Here is a 21,784-nt window from a genome sequence, read left to right on the forward strand (position 1 = left end):
AAATCGTATTCAATAATCCGTTTATTATAGCTTCCTGCTTATACATCCAATATCCTTACTGCACAGCCATACTGCAAGCGTGTGCACTCCAGCGGCGCTCACGTCAGTGGAGGTAGACTAGTCTATTGGACAGATTGTACATGTTCATCCTGGTCTGCTAAATTTATGGGAGAGCAATCTTATTCTGTTTATGTATGTGACTGAAAACCAGCCCTGGACTGTTCTACAGCCTACATTGACCCATAATCCAAGTTGGACATAAAATGAGCAGCTTTTAAATGCAAATTTGTTAGAAGCCAGTGGGGCATGTGACTAGAATAACAACATTTGTGTCATGAGGGTAAAAAAAAAACATATACCTTTTTACATTTCAACACAGTCCTGGGCGTGACAGAAACACAGACCATCTGTGGACGATCAAATACACTACTGTGACTGCACTTCTTGAAACATCCGGCCAATGATTGTGTCTGTTTTGAATAATAACTTGCAAGCATGATTTTAGTTGGGAGGCTTGTTTGAGTCTTATGTAATAGTTCAGCCAGAAGCCAATTATAATCTCAAAATCACCATGGCTACAGAGTAGAGAGAAAGAGAGCAAGAAAAGGCCGAAGCAGCCTGATCTCCCCCTCCTATATTTCAGGGATTAGCAGGAAATATGCGGACAGAAAATCTAAAGACTTTTCTAATATAAAAAGCCCTCAGATCCTGAATTTCAGCACAGGATTTACAACTGAAACACCACATCACTGATTTGGACTGTATCTTCACACTGTTGAAATGACACTAGAGAGGAATAATCGTCAGATCAGAGAATCTTAAAAGGAAACCATTTCATTTCCTAATGGAGGATATAATAAGCATGTCAAAGACAAACAATATCCATACAATGGATTTTGATGAACAGACATTGTGACTGTATTTGAAGAAAACATCCTGCTCAGTAGTAAATCAGAGACCTGAGATGTCAATCATGATGATGAACACTTCTACCATAACAGATGACATTGTAATGACAAGCCTTGAAAGCTTAAACAGTTCACGCAATTCAGAGGGACTCATTATGCTGTGAACTCACAGAATCATCATGGCCTGGCTGAAAGAAAACACTATGTATTTGTATCAAGCACTGAACTATAACTTTCTCAAATGCTTTGTGTTTTTCAGGTCCATTGCCTTTCCCTTCAGAGATCAGAGGATCTGTGTTGCAGCGGACCACTTATGACAACTCTCTCCCGCGGTCAAGTCAGTTGTACCAGCGTCTGGCCTTAGCTTGGGCCACTATCACGGTGGGGTCTTCGGGGTCGTCCTCGTCAAGGTTCGGTTCCTCCTCGAGTTTGACCGCGTGCAGGGCGTAGTTGATGCTGGTGCTCTCTGTCCAGCTCCAGGCCCCTGACAGAGGGTTATACAGCATCCCTCGGATAGACTCCACATGGAAACCATCTGGGACGGAGTAGAGATCGAGAGGAATAGGTCAGAGAGAAATAGAGAGGGATAGAGAAAGAATGGGTGAGAAAGAAGATGAGAAATAAGAAAATGGGACAATTGAAAAGACAGAAAGCGAGAATGGATGAGAAAGAGAGCGAGAGACAGAGGGTCACACACACACACACAACCTCCTATTGGAAAGTGAGAATGAAAGAACGAGACAGCCAAACATAGACACCAGTATGCCTTCAAAAAGAGGCACCAGCACAATAGTAAAATACCAAAAGGGACAGTAGAAAGAGCTAAGAGGAGAGTGAGGAAGAGAAGTAGCTGCATGTGAATGAAGAGCAGGCAGACTCACTGGACTCTAGCAGGCGCTCCAGCTCCATGGGGCTGACAAACTTGTCCCAGTCATGGGTCCCGCTGGGCACGATGCGTAGCACCTCCTCTGCTGCCACGATGGCCAGGGCGTACGACAGCTGGGTCTTGTTGATGGTCGTGATGAAGAGGGAGCCTCCTGGCTGCACACAGGAGGGAGACCGTTACAACCCAGGGCTGTGTTCACTTGGCACCAAAGCAAGAGAGACTACCCAGACTGGTACCTGGTCCAATAAGAAATGCTAATTTTCCTTTTCCGTTGCAAAATGTTTGTTGTTGTTGTTGTTGTGTACACTAATGAATGTGATCCAACAGATGTGTGTTGCTTCGGATGGCTCTATTATTGTCAATTGAGAGGCAGCAACACAGGTTTGATAAGATAAGAATTCAATAGAAGAAAAAAAAAACTACTAAAAGATCAGGTAAAGGGGACAGGCTTTGAATGCTTCATCTATAACACATCAGAGACTGTACACACAACTAACATGGAGAGATGAGAGCTGGTTTACATCTCAACCAATGAAGCTATTTTAAAACATGACATTGTACAGAACAAATGATCATTTATGATGGTCAGTGTTAAAAGAGCAGCTGAGAGATTTGGGCCAGAGAGAGTGAGAATCTGGATGCAATGGTATTAGAGGAGATTGGGAAGATTTGTGCTCTTTCAACTAATTTGTCCTCCAACACACTGACCCAGGAGATTGGAGGCATCTGGCCCTTGGACCGATAAAGAGGTCAACCCAAAAGATAGTCGATAGTACAAATCACACACACCCAAACACCACGGATAACTCAATGAAGCGACTGTTCTCTCAGAGAGAACCGTCATGAGTGTGTGAAATGTGAGACGAGTCACATGACCCACCTTGAGCACCTGGTTGCAGCAGAGTGTGAAGGTTTCCAGGTCAGCCAGATGTTCCACCACCTCCGAGGCCACCACTGCATCAAACTGCCCCGCTCCCTGCCCCCCCTTTTCAGAGAGCTCCTCCAGAGTGATGGCACGGTAGCGCACATTGCCACGCAGGTCTGGATCATGCCACGCATGTACCTCCGCTGTCCCAATACTGTCTGCCACCGGATCAATGCCTAGTACATCTGCCCCCAGTCTACCCAAGGGCTGGGAGAAAGTGAGTTTATACATAGTGACTTCAGAAAGTATTCACACCCCTTGAATTTTTACACATTTCGTTATGTTACAAAGTGGGATTAAAAGATATTTAATTGTCAAATTTTGTCAATGATCCCTATATCAAGGCCAAAGAAAAACATTTTAAAATTGTAGAATTTAAGTAAAACACTAATATATCTTGATTAAATAAGTATTCAACCCCCTGAGTCAATACATGTTAGCATCACCTTTGGTGTTTTTGTGTAAGTCTTCAGGATATTTGCATACCGGGATTGTACAATATTTTCCCATTCTTTTAAAAATTAAAAGCTCTGTCAAGTTGATTATTGCGATTTTCATATCTTGCCATAGATCCTCAAGCGGATTTAAGTCAAAACTAACTAGGCCACTCAGGATATTTTTTTGTCGCCTTGGTAAGCAACTCCAGTGTATATTTTGCCTTGTGTTTTAAGTTGGTCCTGCTGAAAGGTACATTTTTCTCCCAGTGTCTGGTGGAAAGCAGACAACCAGGATTTTCTTTTCCTCTAGGATTTTGCCTGTGTTTAGCTCTAATCCATCATTTAAAAAAAATCCTAAATAACTCCCTAATCTTTGCTGAAGACAAGCATAACCATAACATGATGCAGCCACCACCATGCTTGAAAATATAAAGAGTGGTACTCAGTGATGTGTTTGCCCCAAACATAACTCTTTGTATTCAGGACAAAAGTTAATTTCTTTGCCACTTCTGCTACTCCGCTCTCCTCTTTTTTGTTTTTGCCATATTGCAAACAGGATGCATGTTTTGGATTATTTTGATTCTGTACAGGCTTCCTTCTTTTCACTCTGTCATTGAGGTTAGTATTGTGGAGTAACTACGATTGTTGTTGATCCATCTTCAGTTTTCTGCCATCACAGCCATTAATATCATTGGCCTCATGGTGAAATCCCTGAGCAGTTTCCTTCCTCGCCGGTAACGGAGTTAGGAAGGACGTCTATCTTTGTAGTGACTGGGTGTATTGATACACCATCCAAAGTGTAATTAATAACTTCACCATGTGCAAAGTGTCTGCTTTTTAAAATGTTATTTACACCAATCTACCAATAGGTGCCCTTCTTTGTGAGTTATTGGAAATCCTCCCTGGTTTCTGTGGTTTAATCTGTGCTTGAAATTCACATATCGACTGAGGGACCTTACAGATAATTGTATGTGTGGGGTACAGAGATAGGGTAGTCAATTTTCGTATGCTGTTGACACCTGTGTTTACACCTTAGTGCTGCCTGCTCGCCCGCAGCCAATCTCCATCCTTCCACAGCTGATCTGTTCTGAAAAGAATTCCCCTAACTTCACGATCCTCTGAGACGGACTCATACAGTCCAAAGTCTAACAGACTGTGTGTGTGTGTGTATTTCTGTCTGTGTGATAGAGAGCTATATCAGACCTGAAGTTGTCTCCTCAAATCAAAACAAAATGGCTGGTATGTGTTCACTTCAAATAAGAGCAAGGAAACAAATGCAATCCTTTGTAGATGTGACGTTAACAAACACAAATGACCAACTGTCCTTTTCCACCAAACTCTGACCAGTGAAACTGAGAAGAAATATGAATGTATTTGACATTTCAAACATTATTAGCAACTGGTAGAGCAAGGAAAAGGTTTGCATCACAAGCAGAATTGTACCCTACAGGCTACATTCAGCTAAATCTGATTTGATAGCTTGCAATTTAAAAAGAAAAGTCATTTCCAAGCAGGTGTATGGGGATAGGAGTCAGTTGTCCACAGCAGCATCAGACTGCATATCTATCTCATTCATACACACAAAAAAAAGACACATTTTACCTCAGTGAGCAACCCCCCTCCACAGCCTACGTCCAGTATTCTGAGCCCTGCCAGGGGTTTCCCCGGGCGCCGCCCACCATGTGCGTTCAACAGATTATCCCTGAAAGAGGTCAGAGGTCACACTGTGAATACACACTACCACTCTTTCCACCCCATCCCCAAAGCCATACAGTGCATTCAAAGTATTCAGACCCATTGACTTTTCCCACATTTTGTTACCCTACAGCTTTATTCTAAACTTGATTAAATTGTTTGTTCTCAATCTACACAAAATTACTCCACAAAAAAAACATATCACCCCATAAAAAACAGATCACATTTCCATAAGTATTCAGACCCTTCACTCAGTACTTTGTTGAAGCACCTTTGGCAGAGATTACAGCCTCGAGTCTTCTTGGGTATGACGATACAAGCTTGGCACACTTGCATTTGAAGAGTTTCTCCCATTCTTCTCTGCAGATCCTCTCAAGCTCTGTCAGATTGGATGGGGAGTGTCGCTGCACAGCTATTTTCAGATCTCTCCAGAGATGTTCGATCGGGTTCAAGTCCAGGCTCTGGATGGGCCACTAAAGGAGCCGGCCAGCTCTAGGAAGAGTCTTGGCGATTCCAAACTTCTTCCATTTAAGAATGGAGGCCACTGTGTTCTTGGGGACCTTCAATGCCGCAGACATTTTTTGGTACCCTTCCCCAGATCTGTGCCTCGAAACACAATCCTGTCTCTGACAATTCCTTCGACCTCATGGCTTGGTTTTTGCTCCAACAGGCACTGTCAACTGTGGGACCTTTATATAGACAGGTGTGTGCCTTTCCAAATCATGTCCAATCAATTGTATTTACTCCAATCAAGGATGATCAATGGAAATAGGATGCACCAGAGCACAATTTCGAGTCAGGTAGCAAAAGGTCTGAATATGTATGTAAATAAAAGGTATGTTTTTTAATTGTAATGCATTGGCCAAAATGTCATAGGGAGGTAGTCAGACCTGACCGTGTGGTACAAGGACAACAACCTCTCCATCAACGCGATCAACACAAAGGAGATGATTGTGGACTACAGGAAAAGGAGGACCGAGCACGCCCCCATTCTCATCGACGGTGCTGCATTGGAGCAGGTTGAGCTTCAAGTTCCTTGGCGTCCACATTAACAAACTAGAATGGTCCAAGCACACCAAGACAGTCGTGAAGAGGGCACAAAAAAAACCTTTTAAAAACCTTTTTATTTTACCTTAATTTAACTAGGCAAGTCAGTTAAGAACAATTACTTAGTCTCCTTCTCAGGAGACTGAAAAGATTTGGCATGGGTCCTCAGATCCTCAAAGGATTTTACAGCTACACCATCAAGAGAATCCTGACAGGTTGCATCACTGCCTGGTATGGCAACTGCTCGGCCTCCGAAGGCACGGCACTACAGAGGGTAGTTGTTGGGAATTTTATGAATAATGACTAAACAATATCTACATTTTAAATAGAACTATAACTAATTAAACTCTGTTTTATTATATCTGATTAATAATGTTAATTCATAAGGAAGGGATTGTGTAGCATGAAACAGGGGGTAATTAAACATAATAAGTACCATTCCAGCTAGGTTGGGGAGGAAATGGATTGTGGGTTTTAAGTAAGCAGAAAGGATCGTTAACCTGTGGTTGAACCGACTCAACTTGTTTAGATAAGGCAGCGAGTGTTTTCCTGGGTTTTCCATGATCTGGAACTGTCTTCTAAATAGTGATGGATGAAGGTTGAAGACTCCAGAAGTTAATCTTGGTAATAGTGTGTGTTAGTGTGGAATAAACTTTTGAACCTGCTTTGTTCTGGTCGTTAGGAGGAAGGACATTTTATAACCTATAACATCATATTTTGTATATAAACTGTTGTTCGTGTTTACATGGGAGTGCGCTCTGAGAATAAATACTATGATCTCATTTTGATAAGACTGATCTCTGTCTATTTTATGCAAATAAGAATCTTACAAATTCTTATAACTAGACTGAGTGGTTTAATTAATGTACACATAACGGAATTATGAAATTCCAATGACAGTAGTGCGTACCACCCAGTACATCACTGGGGCACAGCAAGCGGTACCGGAGCGACAAGCTGGTGACACTGTCTATGACTTATTTAGAATTCAAGGCACACTTAACCAGCATAGCTCCCACACTCCGTAGCGATATGCCATCCCATATGGTTTGCGCTAAGTGGGACTATCATTTGTTTATCAACAGGACAATGACCTAACACACCTCCAGGCTGTGTAAGGGTTATTTGACCAAGGAGAGTGATGGAGTGCTGCATCAGATGACCTGTCCTCCACAATCACTCGACCTCAACCAAATTGAGATGGTTTGGGATGAGTTGGACCGCAGAGTGAAGGAAAAGCAGCCAACAAGTACTCAGCATATGTGGGAACTCTTTAAAGACTGTTGGAAAAGCATTCCATGTGAAGCTGGTTGAGAGAATGCCAAGAGTGCAAAGCTGTCATCAAGGCAACTTTGAAGAGCCTAAAATATATTTTGATCTGTTAAACACTTTTGGTTACTACATTATTCCATGTGTTATTTAATAGTTGATGTCTTCACTATTCTTCTACAACATAGAAAGTTTTAAAAAATAAAGAAAAACCTGTGAATTAGTAGGTGTGTCCAAACGTTTGACTGGTACTGTATATTCACCAAAAAAAAATACATGGGGGATTGGAAATGATGCAGAGAATTAATGATAGAAGCCACAATATTAAAGCTGATCTACCCCCTAAATTAAAATATATATATGTTTAACAAAAAGCTATGATCCCTTATTGATGTCCCTTGTTAAATCCACTTCAAATCAGTGTAGATAAAGGGGAGGAGACAGGTGAAAGAAGGATTTTTAAGCCTTGAGACATAATGACAAAGTGAAAACATGTTTTTGGAAATTTGCGAAATATGTAATTCACATAAGTATTCACGGCACTGAGTCAATACTTTGTAGGCTTTTTTTTGCAGCGATTACAGCTTTGAGTCGTCTTGGGTCGTCTATCAGCTTTGCACGTCTGGATTTTTTTTCTCCCATTCAAGAACTCAAACAGTCAAAAAATGTCAAATTCCTGCCTATCCCTAGTCTGTTTGTGTGTGTGCTCTCCATGTTTCCCAACACCTCCTACTGTCACAATCCCCTTGGCTACACAGTCGTCAGGACAAACGCTGCCCTCCAATAATCCCCCAGCTAAATTACAACTTGAATCTCACAGCACCATCCCCTCCATCTCCATTCCCCTCCGTTGACCCCCATCTCCATCCCCTACACTCTGGCTGCTGTCCCCCTAGGCAAGATGTACATGGAGCGGGCGAGGAGTCACACGTGTCCCCTTCATTACTGCCCTGCCACTAGATCTCCCACAGCCTTGGCACAGAGAGCGGAAGAGAAAGCCTGAGTGGGCTGCAGGGAGAGAGCTTTAGCCTGGACGCCCTTCAGAAACTCTAACTCTACCCATCCGGCCCATCTCACCACACAACTCTAATGCTTTTGATGAGGGACCATGTAGCCTACCGCTGCGCTTCCTTCTGGTTTCTGCTAGCAAGCTACACTAGCGTAAGTAAATAAACAAATAATATCCCCCCAAAAAGGAGGATTCTGATGCTAAACCAACCAAATCAGTGCTTGTTGTCCCCTCGTTTAAACAACCTGAGGGCAGAGACACGTCAGTGTTGAGTGTGACATCCCTCAGTCACACTGTCACCACAGACTCATCACCGCCGGGTCACAAACAGGAAGGAAAGGGATTTGCTACTACAGGCTGGATGACTGATATGCTATATTCTTCACAGCTAATCTTATCAATCTAAATACCCTCAGATTTGCCGAGGCAGAATCAACTCTTTCCATATCATCTGCCCTTGTATCATCCATATACATTATTATTAATAATTAAGGATAGGAATGATGATGGTGTCTAAGAATCGTTGACAGACATGTTCTCCACTTGGTTCTGGAGCTGGTCTCCACCTCCCTGTTTCTTCTTCTTCCCTCCATCCTGCTGCTTCTTCTGCTTCTTGGACGTCTGAATGACTAACCATCTGAATTCTTTAAATGGCATATATTACTTTAGCAATACAAGACCATCGTCTGACCATCGCTTAATGAGAGGTCTGGTTAGCAGATATCACTGAATTTGTTCAGGAAATGTGTCATTCTAATGCTTATATATATATATATATATATATATACACAAAGTATATCACAAAAGTGAGTACACCACTCACATTTTTGTAAATATTTGAGTATATCTTTTCATGTGACAACACTGAAGAAATGACACTTTGCTACAATGTAAAGTAGTGAGTGTACAGCTTGTATAACAGTGTAAATTTGCTGTCCCCTCAAAATAACTCAACACACAGCCATTAATGTCTAAACTGCTTGGCCAACAACAAGGTACACACGCCACTCTCGTGAAAAGCAAGAGCATTATCATAATTTAACAAATCTCTCTCCGTGTTCGGATCTGTATGGGCTCTTCTGGACACAGTTCAAATTACACATACCATAGACCCGTGTCAATAATATCAGACCCATGACATTCATTTAGAATTATGGAGCCAGACCCACTCAGGTCTCGAGTATTCGGGTACAGGTGGATCTGGGAAGAATTGTAACTGACTCTCACATGGATTCTACGTCTAAATTAGCCCTAAAGCGGTGGATGATTTGTGGCATCTTTAATATGCAATTGGGTGAATAAACTACAGGCATACACACACACGCACCGTATGAAAGGCACCCTGAGGTCATTCATGGAGTGGAGGGCTGCGAAGTCTCCCTGCTCATTCCACCACTTGTTGGCGAGAAGCTGGAACCTCTTCACCTCATTTGGGTCCACAGTGGTCTTGGAGGCAGAGCGAATCCTACAGATGCAAAACAGTTGTCACCAAGCACTCAAATACTGACATGTATTAGACATTGGGGACGTCCCAGGTCGTCTCTATTGCAGTTACATAACGTAGATCTCACAATGCCCGAGTCATATTCGTTAGTGCACACACCAGACCCAACAGCAGGATGAATTGACTACAGGGGCAGTGAGGGCACACAATTTGAGTGTTCATCATGCATTGGAATTATATTGAATTATTCTTATAACATGCTATACTACATTAAACATCAAGTTAAAATGCTGAGACTCCGAGACCATTAATTGAGTGCTTTTGAAGTGACAGGTTGGTGCAAAATCTGTAGCCTATCTCCGTTGCACTGTAGCAGCACAATGGACAGTGCCCTACACACTTAAACAAGGCTATTTTGGTCCTAAATATAGGCTACAAGATAGATAGGGTAATTCACCCATTACAAACAGCCCATGTGAATGTCTTACCAAAATAATGCAACTTAAATGCTGAAAGAAGTGACAGGTTGGTGTGAAATCACCACTGCGCTCTATCAGCACCATGGACAGCGCCCTACACACTACAGAAAGACCTCTGAAAACCCATTTGCTGAAATGACACCACTGGCTATACAACCAAGATTTGGATTAAAACCAACTAGCTAGATTGTTTACCTTTTCAGAAGAGTTTCCGCCTCTGTGATGCTCTGTGGAACTTCAGTAATCGATGAGTAATCGATCATTCTATTCTACCCGAAATCTTTCCCCTCAAATGCCAGTTGGATTAGTCAAACTTTCCTAGGGTGTAGCATGCTTCTCCTGTGCTGACTGAACACATCTGTCAAAGTGGATGTAGCCCCCCTCATGAGCCCTGTGATTTCATTTTGAATATTGAATGAATACATTCTTCCATTGCAAAACTACCATTCCAGTGTTTTACTTGCAATATTGTATTTACTTTGCCACCATGGCCTTTTTTGCCTTTACCTCCCTTCTCACCTAATTTGCTCACATTGTATATAGACTTGTTTATACTGTATTATTGACTGTATGTTTGTTTTACTCCATGTGTAACTCTGTGTTGTTGTATCTGTCGAACTGCTTTGCTTTATCTTGGCCAGGTCGCAATTGTAAATGAGAACTTGTTCTCAACTTGCCTACCTGGTTAAATAAAGGTGAAATAAAATAAAATAAATATTGTGTGACATGTATGTGGCGTTGTGGGTTATGGTGCTAAACACCTTGCCAAGTTCCTCCTCATTCGGAGAGTATATTCCATCATAGACAAAGTCCACTGCCACCCTCTTACTCAACGTTTATGTCCAATGTCCCCCTCAGTGGTTACTGGTTTGAATTAAGGAAGTCAATGATGTCCACAATCGCCAAAATTGTGCGATTTCTTGCCAGCTGCCCGTCACTAAAAAGTGTTGACACCAATGTTCCCATAGCACTTCAAAATAGTTTCTTTTCACAGTGTATTTCAAATGCTCTTTGCTTAAACTTCGAGATAGGGGGCGCTCTTAATTTTTGGATAAAAAAACGTTCCCGTTTTAAACAAGATATTTTGTCACGAAAAGATGCTCGACTATGCATGTAATTGACAGCTTTGGAAAGAAAAAACTCTGACGTTTCCAAAACTGCAAAGATATTATCCGTGAGTGCCCCAGAACTAATGCTACAGGCGAAACCAAGATGAAGTTTCATACAGGAAATGCCCCAGATTCTGAAGGCGCTGTGTTCCAATGTCTCCTTATATGGCTGTGAATGCGCCAGGAATGAGCCTGCCCTTTGTGTCGTTTCTCCAAGGTGTCTGCAGCATTGTGACGTATTTGTAGGCATATCATTGGAAGATTGACCATAAGAGACTACACATTTACCAGGTGTCCGCCCGGTGTCCTGTGTCAAAATTATTGCGTAATCTTTAGGTCCATGCGCGTTCCATTTCTTCAGAAGAGAAAGTCAACTGCCACGATGGATTTATCGTCGATAGATATGTGAAAAACACCTTGAGGATTGATTCTAAACATCGGTTTGCCACGTTTCTGTCGATATTATGGAGTTCATTTGGAAAAAAGTGAAACTTAATTTTCGTTTTTTTTCTTTACCCAAACGTGAAGAAAACGGAGCGATTTGTTAAAACAAATAATCTTTTTGTAAAAACTGAACATTTGCTATCTAACTGAGAGTCTCCTCATTGAAAACATCCGAAGTTCTTCAAAGGTAAATGATTTTATTTGAATGCTTTTCTGGTTTTTGAAAATGTTGCCGCCTGCTGAATGCTAACGCTAAATGCTACGCTAGCTATCAATACTGTTACACAAATGCTTGTTTTGCTATGGTTGAGAAGCATATTTTGAAAATCTGAGATGACAGTGTTGTTAACAAAAATCTAAGCTCGAGAGCTAGCATATTGATTTCATTTCATTTGCGATTTTCATGAATAGTTAACGTTGCGTTATGGTAATGAGCTTGAGGCTGTATTCACGATCCCGGATCCGGGATGGCTCGTCGCAACAGGTTAATGCGTGCCTAGCAAATCAAATCAAATTGTATTTGTCACATGTTCAGCAGATGTTACTGCGGGTGTAGCAAAATGCTTGTGTTTCTTAGCTCCAACAGTGCAGTAATATCTAACAACACACATCTAAAAGTAAAGGAATGGAATTAAGAATATATAAGTATTTGGGCGAGCAGTGTCAGATCCTTTGGTACCATCAATAGCATGCTACTAGTTAGAATACCCAGCTTGGGTGAAGGCCTGGTCTGCGTTAGCATTGGCCCCAACACAGAACTCTCGACATGGGAAACAAAATGACACATCTGCAGTAACATAGTATTCCAGCCACTCTCTTCCTATGAACCAGTTGCTATTAAATTTACGTTTTTGGATTGAAAACCTGCAGCTTGGGCAGGATTCTAAGCTAACCCGGGCTTTCTACTCTGTTCCAAGACCATCAGGAACAGTCGGAGGTGGCGGGGCTGTGGAGCCGTTATCCTTGTGGCGCTTGTGGAAGGGTGGGTAAGCTCTGCATCTGGAGCTCGATACCATCATTGCCGCTAGGCTTGGCGGTGGCCTCAGTGGTTGACGCTGCTGCTCATTACTCTCCTTCTTTTGGCTTTGTTTGGGTACTTTGGCAAACAGCAATTTCTGATATCCATCGTGGCAGATCAGTTGGTTTGAGCTAGCTAAATAGGCTAAAGCGATTCTAATAAACATTTTTTTTACAGCTAACTAAGACTAGCTAAACTCTGTAGCAGTGGAGAGTGAGGAAGAGCTGAGTGAAGCAGCTTCAATGGTAAACATGACACCACCTTACAAATAAAAAATTACAGGCATCACTTAGCCTACCACAGATGATAAGCATTTTCTCCTACTTTTTATGGAAACCTATGGGGGGTGATTGGCTGTTGCCTAGCATTGAACGTCTGACTGACATGACACCAACGCCTTACTAACATCTGCGTTGTGTGTTAATGAAAGTCATAATGTGCATAGTTTATATTTATATTAATTAAATCTCAACCATAAATGTTAGAAACATACTCTTTTTCCGTGCAAGCAGACATTCCGACGTAACCACCTTGAGCTATAGTGTAGCCTACAGTTTGTGTATTTCCTGTTATCGCTAATGGCCTAGAAAAGATTATGTCCAATCTATAGGTAATCTGTCTTTCCTTCAACACCTCATGGCATGGTATCTCGCTGTATACGGATCTAAATGTTGTTAGCCAATCAGACTGTGTTGTTACCAGTTCCCAGTAGCCTACATCAGACAACCAATAATAGTTTGTGTCCATGGCTTTCAGAAGAATAGAGGAGTTCAAAGGGTGCTATTTGGGATCCTTGGGATATCCCTTCAGTCGAATAAAGCAGTTTTCCCAGATGGTCCCTGCAAATCTGGATGCTTGGGATGTCCCTACCAACTATACATGTAAAATGTTTGATTTTAGTGTTAGCAGTGAACGTTCATAGAGTGAGAGTCTGGCTTGGTATTTGAGAGCTAGACAGCAACATAAAAAAGAATGTCTATTTTACAAGTGGCAGAAACAATTTTCAAGTGTCTGCCCCAGATATTTTCCTTTTAGACGATGAAAATAATGATCAAGATGTCCATGATCCAATTGAGGAGTAAAAGTAGGCTATATTTAAGTTGTGATTATCGTTAGGAAATATGTAGGTCTACTGTGTTAAGGCAAATTTGGTTTTTGAAAATACATTTTGTTGATAACGTATTGTCGAAAGCACATAGGCAATGTTATTTACTGTGTCGATAGCGGAGTAGGCTAGTGTAGAATAACGTAATTTGATGTGCTAGTATTATTTAATGGATGAATTCAATTGTAAATTAAATTATACACACGTAAGCAATATTATTTACATTGTAATTACATTGTACTATAGCAGTAGTCATCAACCTTTGAGTCAAAATCACTTTGAGTCAAAATGTATGCTGAGATCTTACCACTCTGGTTTTTTATTAACATGACTTAATAAATCCTCTTTAGGATTGGACCCTTTAAAAAAAAACAAATTCACCTAAAATGACATACCCAAATCTAACTGCATGTAGCTCAGGTGCTGAAGCAAGGATATGCATATTCTTGGTACCATTTGAAAGGAAACACTTTCAAATTTGTGGAAATGTGAAAGGAATGTAAGAGAATAACACATTAGATCGGGTAACAGATAATACAAGGTACAAATAAAATACAAAAAAATGTTTGTTTTTTTCCCTATCATCTTTGAAATGCAAGAGATACATTTGTAATAATACGAAATATAATTGAATGTATTTCTATTATAATCAAGGTGAGACTGAACATGGATAGGGCGCATGAGAAAAAGGAGCCACCAGAGAAGAATCAAAAGGGACCAAATGCTTCGACATCCGGGGGCGATTGACTTGGCTTGGAAAGCTTGGTGCTCCTAGCTGGGGTCTGTCTACTCCATTAAGGTGAATTTAAGAACCTCAGATGATAATAATTTGTCACCTTGTGGTGGGTGGCATCGCCACGCTGTCAGCAGTAACAACACTGGCCCAGGGGTTTCTCCAAATAGTCCATTTCAAAGCTAACCACCGGGTCACATTAAATAACCGCCACTTTCAGTGTAGGAAAGACCATTGAGAGTAAATATTACTTCATCGTAGGAGAGCTGTAGCTCCGCCCACCAGTGATGTGGAGCAGAGCATGCTGGGCAATCTCTAAGGTGAAGGAAGTAACTAGAGAAAGTACACAAGCCGTGATAAGTTCCAGCCATCTCTTGTGATTACCTATATAGTTAGCATTCTTTGTTTTAGCAAAGGCCAGTGTGCGTCCTTCAGAAATGTGAGTTCATATTTCTTACAATTCATGTGTTGTCGACGCACTCCTTTGTTATGCCAATGAGCACGTTTACCGCGAGCAAGCAACTGTAAGCTTGCTAACCCTGTTGTTTGTCATCTCATTTCAGACATTTAACATTAGCATTTCAGTCTTATATGCCCTGTGGTAACATGGATGTATACTGATTATCTAGGTATTTTGTTAGCTAAGAGCCTTGGGGATACATTATACATTCAAGTGCATGCAGTTGTGTGAGGATGATAGTGCTGCTCAGTACTGCTGTGTAATTGCACTCCTCTGATCATTCATTAGTAAAGTCACAGCCATGCTGTATTGCCCTGTGCAGCAGAACCAATTGTAGCCATTATTTAGAGCTTATGTAATTGGAGGTTGTATTAAACCTACACCTGACATTTACTATTGTATTTCATTTACCACTTTTCAGAACCACACACTCTTAGTTAACACACTTGTCAAGCCATACACTGTGCTGTGCCGTTACTGCTCTGTAAATCATCGTCATTAAACAACCTCAACTGGCATCCGACTGGTCTGTCATCTGTGCCCTTACAAGCACCTGGGAGAGAACACGCAGTGCTAAGTAAAAACCTAACCCTAAAGAATATACAGTCCACCAAGTCCCTCAACTACACCCAGGTAGGTGCTGTTAAGGTGTATGACACCACCCTGGAGTTTCTCTCACAACTCATCTCTCCATCTTTTCCAGGGACCATCCCTTGCCTCCCTTATCAACCCCACTGACATAAAAAGAAATTGACATGTATCCTTTCTTTTCTGTCTGTCATTAACATTATTGCATGTCTAATCAAACATTTAAATCATTCAATAACTGTATTTTTACATACCTGATCATCCTTTAACCTGTGTGTTTGCTTTTTTAAGTCTCTCCTTCCCTTTTCTGTTAACTCTGCTCCTGTTCTCCATGACCTAGGGGGTTCTGCCTAATACCCAGACATGGATCCACCAGATTTCCTCCATTACCAACCACCCTCCAACTTTTCATTACATCAGCTCCTGTTATCATTATTTGCTAAGAAAGAGCAAGAAAACTATCATACTGGGCCCATAATGTGAGATGCACAGATGAGCTAAAAACACTAGCACTGCTGGGCAGCAGCACATGTACTTTGCAGTTTCCCTCTTCCAAGACTGACTGACTACCTGATGAAAACAAGTGACCGGCAGAACCCAAACAACAAATCTGAAAGTAAATCGACACACATGTACCAACAAAAGTATCAAAGTTTGTATTTAAATGTCAAATATTGCCAGATTGGTTTTCACAGCTGTTTCGTAAGATGTTCATTATTGTAAACTGTAACGTATCCCTTGATGGTATTTGTTAGTTCAACATTGTTGTATTATAAGACATACAATAGATATATTCAACCACAAGGGTGCACTAATGAGCTAAATCAGAGGACTAATATTACTTCAGTGTAGATAAGTGTAAGTGTAGGCCTGTTAAAATTAAAACATGCCAGCCAGACAAGCCAGTGTATGAATCAAATGTATTTGCATACGAACAGAGTGGAAATTGGCTGACTTTGATCTGTAAGGTAAGCAACATTAATGTGTGGGGAGGGGCATTGAAATTATATTTTTTTTACCCTGATGCCTGTTTATTCATAAAAATCATAAGATTAAGCATAACATTCATCGCAATGGTTAGCATATGCAAATTAATAGGAATTACATTTAGCCTAATTGATAACAAATATGACATGGAAAGTCAGGATCCTAATCAGGTTTTTGTTTGTCAAATCCAGATTAAATAAAGGTCTTTATGTGTGTCAAATCTGTAGGTGCTTGTGGACTAAAATCGATGACAAACAGCTGAAATGTTCAGGCTTCATCATGATCTGTGATCAGAACAGACTGGGGTGTTTTCGGTTCAGTTTAGTCTAACGATATGTGTGTAAGAACGCAACTGCATTGAAATGAATAGCCTGATTCAATGGAATTCTCCTGAATAATAAAATGTTTTTATCTCTAAATTGCAGAGCATTTAATTAACCATCATCTTCCTGTGATGTTGAGGCTGAGCAAGACTTATAGGCTAGTAGACTATGCAGAAAGAATCATGGAGTTATTCATTGTTATAGCCTAGATTGCTTTATATAACCTGGACCATAGGACCATTTCCTATGGCTAAGAAAACAAGTAGTAGCATATGCTTTTTGCCTCTCTATGACAAGGGTTTGGCCTATATCCTCACACACACCTTCAATTTGAACCCTGCTTTTAACCATAAGACATCGCCACAGAAATGTAGCCTAATGATTTCATGGTGACAGTGATTGTGTCTGATAACCTCTTGTTTCTGAATAGGGCTACCTCCAACAAAGAAGCCCATGTGTCTGTATTGATGTGAGAAATAGGCATATCTACACAGTAATAGTGGCTGGCTGCGATATCAACTAGCCTAATAAGTTTTGCATTGAGCCCTATTTTATCAAAAATCGACTAATTAAATTGATTAGATTACTATGGCAATGAAAAATATTGTTTGCAAAATCATGTAGACGTTTGTAAGCCGTTCATGGGTTGATCTTTGATAATAAACTAAACAGACCCTTAAACTAACGTGTGAAACACATGTAGATGTTTTTGGCGTGCTCGAGAGTCGCAAAATAAATGTAGAAATCCATATTATTCTATTATTGCACACCAACGAGCATCTATCTGGGTTGCCAAGGGCTAAAATAGAAGTCATCCCTATTTCTGATGCAGATCACGCTGCGAGTCCTGCCTCTCCCATCTCCTCATTGGTTTATAGAAGCAGGTACCTACGTGCCATCTCATTGGTTATACCCACGTGGGTGATTGAAAGACAAAATGTTTTGCCAGTTGTGGTAATACTATGAAAGTGTAGATGCCAATCACCATTTTTTTTTTTTTACCTTTATTTAACTAGGCAAGTCAGTTAAGAACAAATTCTTATTTTCAATGACGGCCTAGGAACAGTGGGTTAACTGCCTGTTCAGGGACAGAATGACAGATTTTGTACCTTGTCAGCTCAGGGATTTGAACTTGCAACCTTTCGGTAGCCATACATGTCTAATGCTTTTCGACCTGTCCCCAAATGAATGTCATTGGTTCAGAGTTTGTTTTGATATTTTAACCTGCATGTCGTGATCGCTTGGTGTTGGGGCACAAAATACACTTATGCACGATAAGCGCACGCGCGCAGCCGGTTTGGTGCATAAATTGTCAGGTCTGGTCAACATGTTACACGCAAACTGACACGTGACGCGATCACCACGTGAACACTACATCTACATGACGTGTCGTGAACTTGTCGGTAGGGCATGGCACAAACAGAAGCTAAAACAGTCTACATAACACTGGAGAGTATTTGGAATAATCCGTTTTTCTAATGCTTGCAATTATGAATACAACCCTGGGGTGTAATAATTAGTGCACAGTGGCAAAACGTTTGGCAACGAAAACTAGTTTCTATTCACGTAGGCCCCTCCCCGTTTGCATTGCATTCTTGTCTAGTGATAAAAACCCACGCAGCGCCCTTCTGAGATGCTCAGTACGACTGCAAAAAAGACAACCTGGAACGAAACCATTTCCCGTTAGCATGGAGTTAGTTAGAGAAACTGAGTCCACGTGCAATCGCTAAGACCCTCATACCACATCTGCAAACTAAAATGTAATTGTACCATACCTCACATGCGCGAAACCCATTTGAGAGCGACGCTCCAGAAACTGCGTGTGATGTTTACATACTGAAGTCCAGCTGACTGTAGTCCGAGTTGAAGTAGGAGTGCCATTCACCACACTTGTTGAACAGCGGGTGCAAAACCCTAAGATGAGACGTCCAAACTTCTTTGAATACATGTCTGTTTTTTATATTTATATTTGTGTTCGGTAGACAGGTCAATGTGACCGTGGTGTACTCATTATCTTACTGTTCGAGTGGAAACACTGCTGTGCATAGAAAGTTCCTACTGGCTACTGGTTCCCTGGCAAAATCTACTTCAGTCCCAAATTATTAGTGTATAAATACTCAATTAAACAAACACTGAGTTCAGTAATATATCAACGATTAAACAATTGTAACGTAGCCTGTTGTAAGGTGGGGGTTATCCATTTTGATGATTGGTGTTGAACATACATTTGTATATATTGTGTATGTGGACACCCCATTCATACGAGTGGATTCTGCTATTTCAGCCACACCCGTCGCTGACATTGTGTATAAAATCAAACACACAGGCATGTAATCTCCTTTCCAACAAGTCAGTTCATCAAATGTCTGCCCCGCTAGAGCTGCTTCGGTCAACTGTAAGTGCTGTTATTGTGAAGTGGAAACTTCTAGGAGAAACAGCACCCCAGTGAAGCAGGTACGCCGAGCACAGAAAGCCACCATCGCGCGCATAACGAACTCTGAACCAACTATATTAATTTGGGGACAGGTCGAAAAGCATTAAACGTTTATAGCAATTTAGCTTGCTGTTGCTAGCTAATTTGTCCTGGGATATCAACATTGGGTTGTTATTTTACCTGAAATGTACAAGATCCTCTACTCCGGCAATTAAGCCACAGATAAAAGGGTAAACCACTTTTTTTCTTTCTAGTAATCTCTCTTCCAAGCTTCTTCTTTGAACGGTTGGCAACCAACTTTAAGGTGCATTACCACCACCAACTAGACTAGAGTGTGGACCTCAGTTCATATTTCAATCACCCACGTGGGTATATGCTCCTAAAAAACTAGATGAGAGGCCGGACTTGCAGTACTTTAAGCGTCACAAATAGAAAGCATTTTGCATCGCCCTGGTCAGCAGATCACCATGCGCATTGCAGAGCTTTGGCTGGATGTTCCAACATCTAGTGGAAAGCCTTCGCAGAAGAGTGGAGGCTGTTATCAGCAGCAAAGAGGGGACCAACTCCATATTAATACCCATGATTTTGGAATCAGATGTTCAACGAGCAGGTGTCCACATAGTGAAAATGTAACAGTATAGACTTTACGTCCGTCCCCTCGCCCCGAACTGGGTGCGACGCAGGGACGCTCAGCACACGTTAGTCACCCTCGAAGCATCGTTACCCATCGCTCCACAAAAGCCGCAGCCCTTGCAGAGCAAGGGGAACCACTACGTCAAGGTCTCAGAGCAAGTGAAGTCACCGATTGAAACGCCACTAGCGCGCACCACCGCTAACTAGCTAGCCATTTCACATCGGCTACACTCACCCCCCTTTCCACCTCCTCTTTCCGCAGCAACCAGTGATCCGGGTCACGGCACCAGTGTAACATATGTATATGTACTCTCCATGCGTTGTGTTTTCTCAAAATAAATCACTTCGGCCAGTGGTCCCAGTTGAGCATCATTTATTTCTGCTGTTGTTAAATGGGAAACAGCACGTTAGTTGTGCAGGGCTTAATATTGATGGCTGTCGATGGCAAAATCCCTTGCATCATTTTCATACTGGGCGAACAAAATACAACACATGTGTAAATACCAGTTGTTAAATGGGAAACAGCACTTTAGTTGTGCAGGGCTTAACGGTATTGATGGCAAAATCTGTAGCATGAAGACAACTGTGTTAGCAGTGGCTTATGTGACCATTACATCGGTGTATGCTAGCTAACACACTTATTTACAGCAATCATATGCCAAAGCACATCCCAGAAAGCCCCTCAATCCCTAACAGGTATCATATACCCACACATGTATAAATCAGTAACGTACAGCAAACGTGTACACATTGTAAAATAGTAGTCAAAACGTGACCTACCCCTTGCATCACATTTTCATACTGTGAAGACCTGACGTTCACGTTCTCCCCCTATCTGCAAGCGGGGCGATCACAACACACCTTATTGTCATAAGAGTTGAACTAACCAATAAGAATGCTTGAACATTAACTACACATTTCTTTAGAGGCAAGTGGAAACATAACCAACCCTGTTTATACATATAACACTAAATCAAACACTGTCAGATGGCGATAGTTGTTTCAGCTGAATGGAGAAAGTGTTATGTATGAACTGGTCAGTCCACGGGGGATACATGTATAGCCGGCTGCATACGTTCCCTTTGGACGGTAAGATTAAACGAGTCAATATCGCCATCTGCAGGAATTCAGGCTAATATAAATCTTGTGTACTGTATTGTTGTATATTTCATGCATAACATAAAGCTGAAATTGGACCGTGCCAGTAATATATACTTAAAAATATAAACACAACAAATTCAACTATTTTACTGAGCTACAGTTCATATAAGGAAATCAGTCAATTGATATAAATTAGGCCCTAATCTATAGATTTCACATGACTGGGCAGGGGTGCAGCCATGTGTGGACCTGGAAGGGCATAGGCAAAGAGGCAGTATTAACATTACATTCTCTGGTGGACATTCCTGCAGTCAGCATGACAATTGCGCACTCCCTCAAAATGTAGACATCTGTGGCATTGTGTTGTGACAAAACTGCACATTTAAGAGTTGCCTTTTATTGTACTCAGCACAAGGTGCAGCTGTGTAATGATCATGCTGTTTCATCAGCTTCTAGATAAGCCACACCTGTCAGGTGTATGAATTATCTTGGCTAAGGAGAAATGCTCATGAACAGAGATGTAAACAATATTGTGGACAAAAATGAGAGAAAAAAGCTTTTATTTCAACTCATCAAATCAACACTTTACATGGTGCGTTTATTTTTGTTCAGTATGTATAAAATATGGTGAATTTGTAGTGTTCATATAGCTGAAATACAAAAATGTTCCTCTTTGCCATTAGAATTTCGAAAAGACTATTCCAAATTATATGAATTAAACGCAATTAATAATGGCATGTTATCAATTGC

The 21,784-nt window shown here is 41.2% G+C and overlaps 1 protein-coding gene across 2 annotated transcripts; it reads right to left on the minus strand.

Annotated features, from left to right (window-relative positions):
* Positions 1-3: 3 nt before the first annotated feature.
* On the minus strand, positions 4-20,845 carry LOC118364192 (ubiquinone biosynthesis O-methyltransferase, mitochondrial-like). 2 transcript variants are annotated; one of them, XM_035745498.1, is made up of 6 exons: positions 20,714-20,845; positions 9,504-9,641; positions 4,759-4,858; positions 2,675-2,926; positions 1,790-1,949; positions 4-1,443 (listed from the first exon to the last, which is right to left on the minus strand). In XM_035745498.1, the coding sequence occupies exons 2-6, from the start codon at positions 9,530-9,532 to the stop codon at positions 1,247-1,249; spliced, it is 738 nt and encodes a 245-aa protein (XP_035601391.1). In that variant the 5' UTR covers positions 9,533-9,641; positions 20,714-20,845; the 3' UTR covers positions 4-1,246. The 2 variants fall into 2 exon arrangements, with proteins under 2 accessions (XP_035601391.1, XP_035601390.1); XM_035745497.2 differs by lacking the exon at positions 20,714-20,845 and adding an exon at positions 18,642-18,899.
* Positions 20,846-21,784: the final 939 nt, after the last annotated feature.

The sequence above is a fragment of the Oncorhynchus keta genome, chromosome 31 (genome assembly GCF_023373465.1).
Source record: "Oncorhynchus keta strain PuntledgeMale-10-30-2019 chromosome 31, Oket_V2, whole genome shotgun sequence".
NCBI lineage: Eukaryota > Metazoa > Chordata > Actinopteri > Salmoniformes > Salmonidae > Oncorhynchus > Oncorhynchus keta.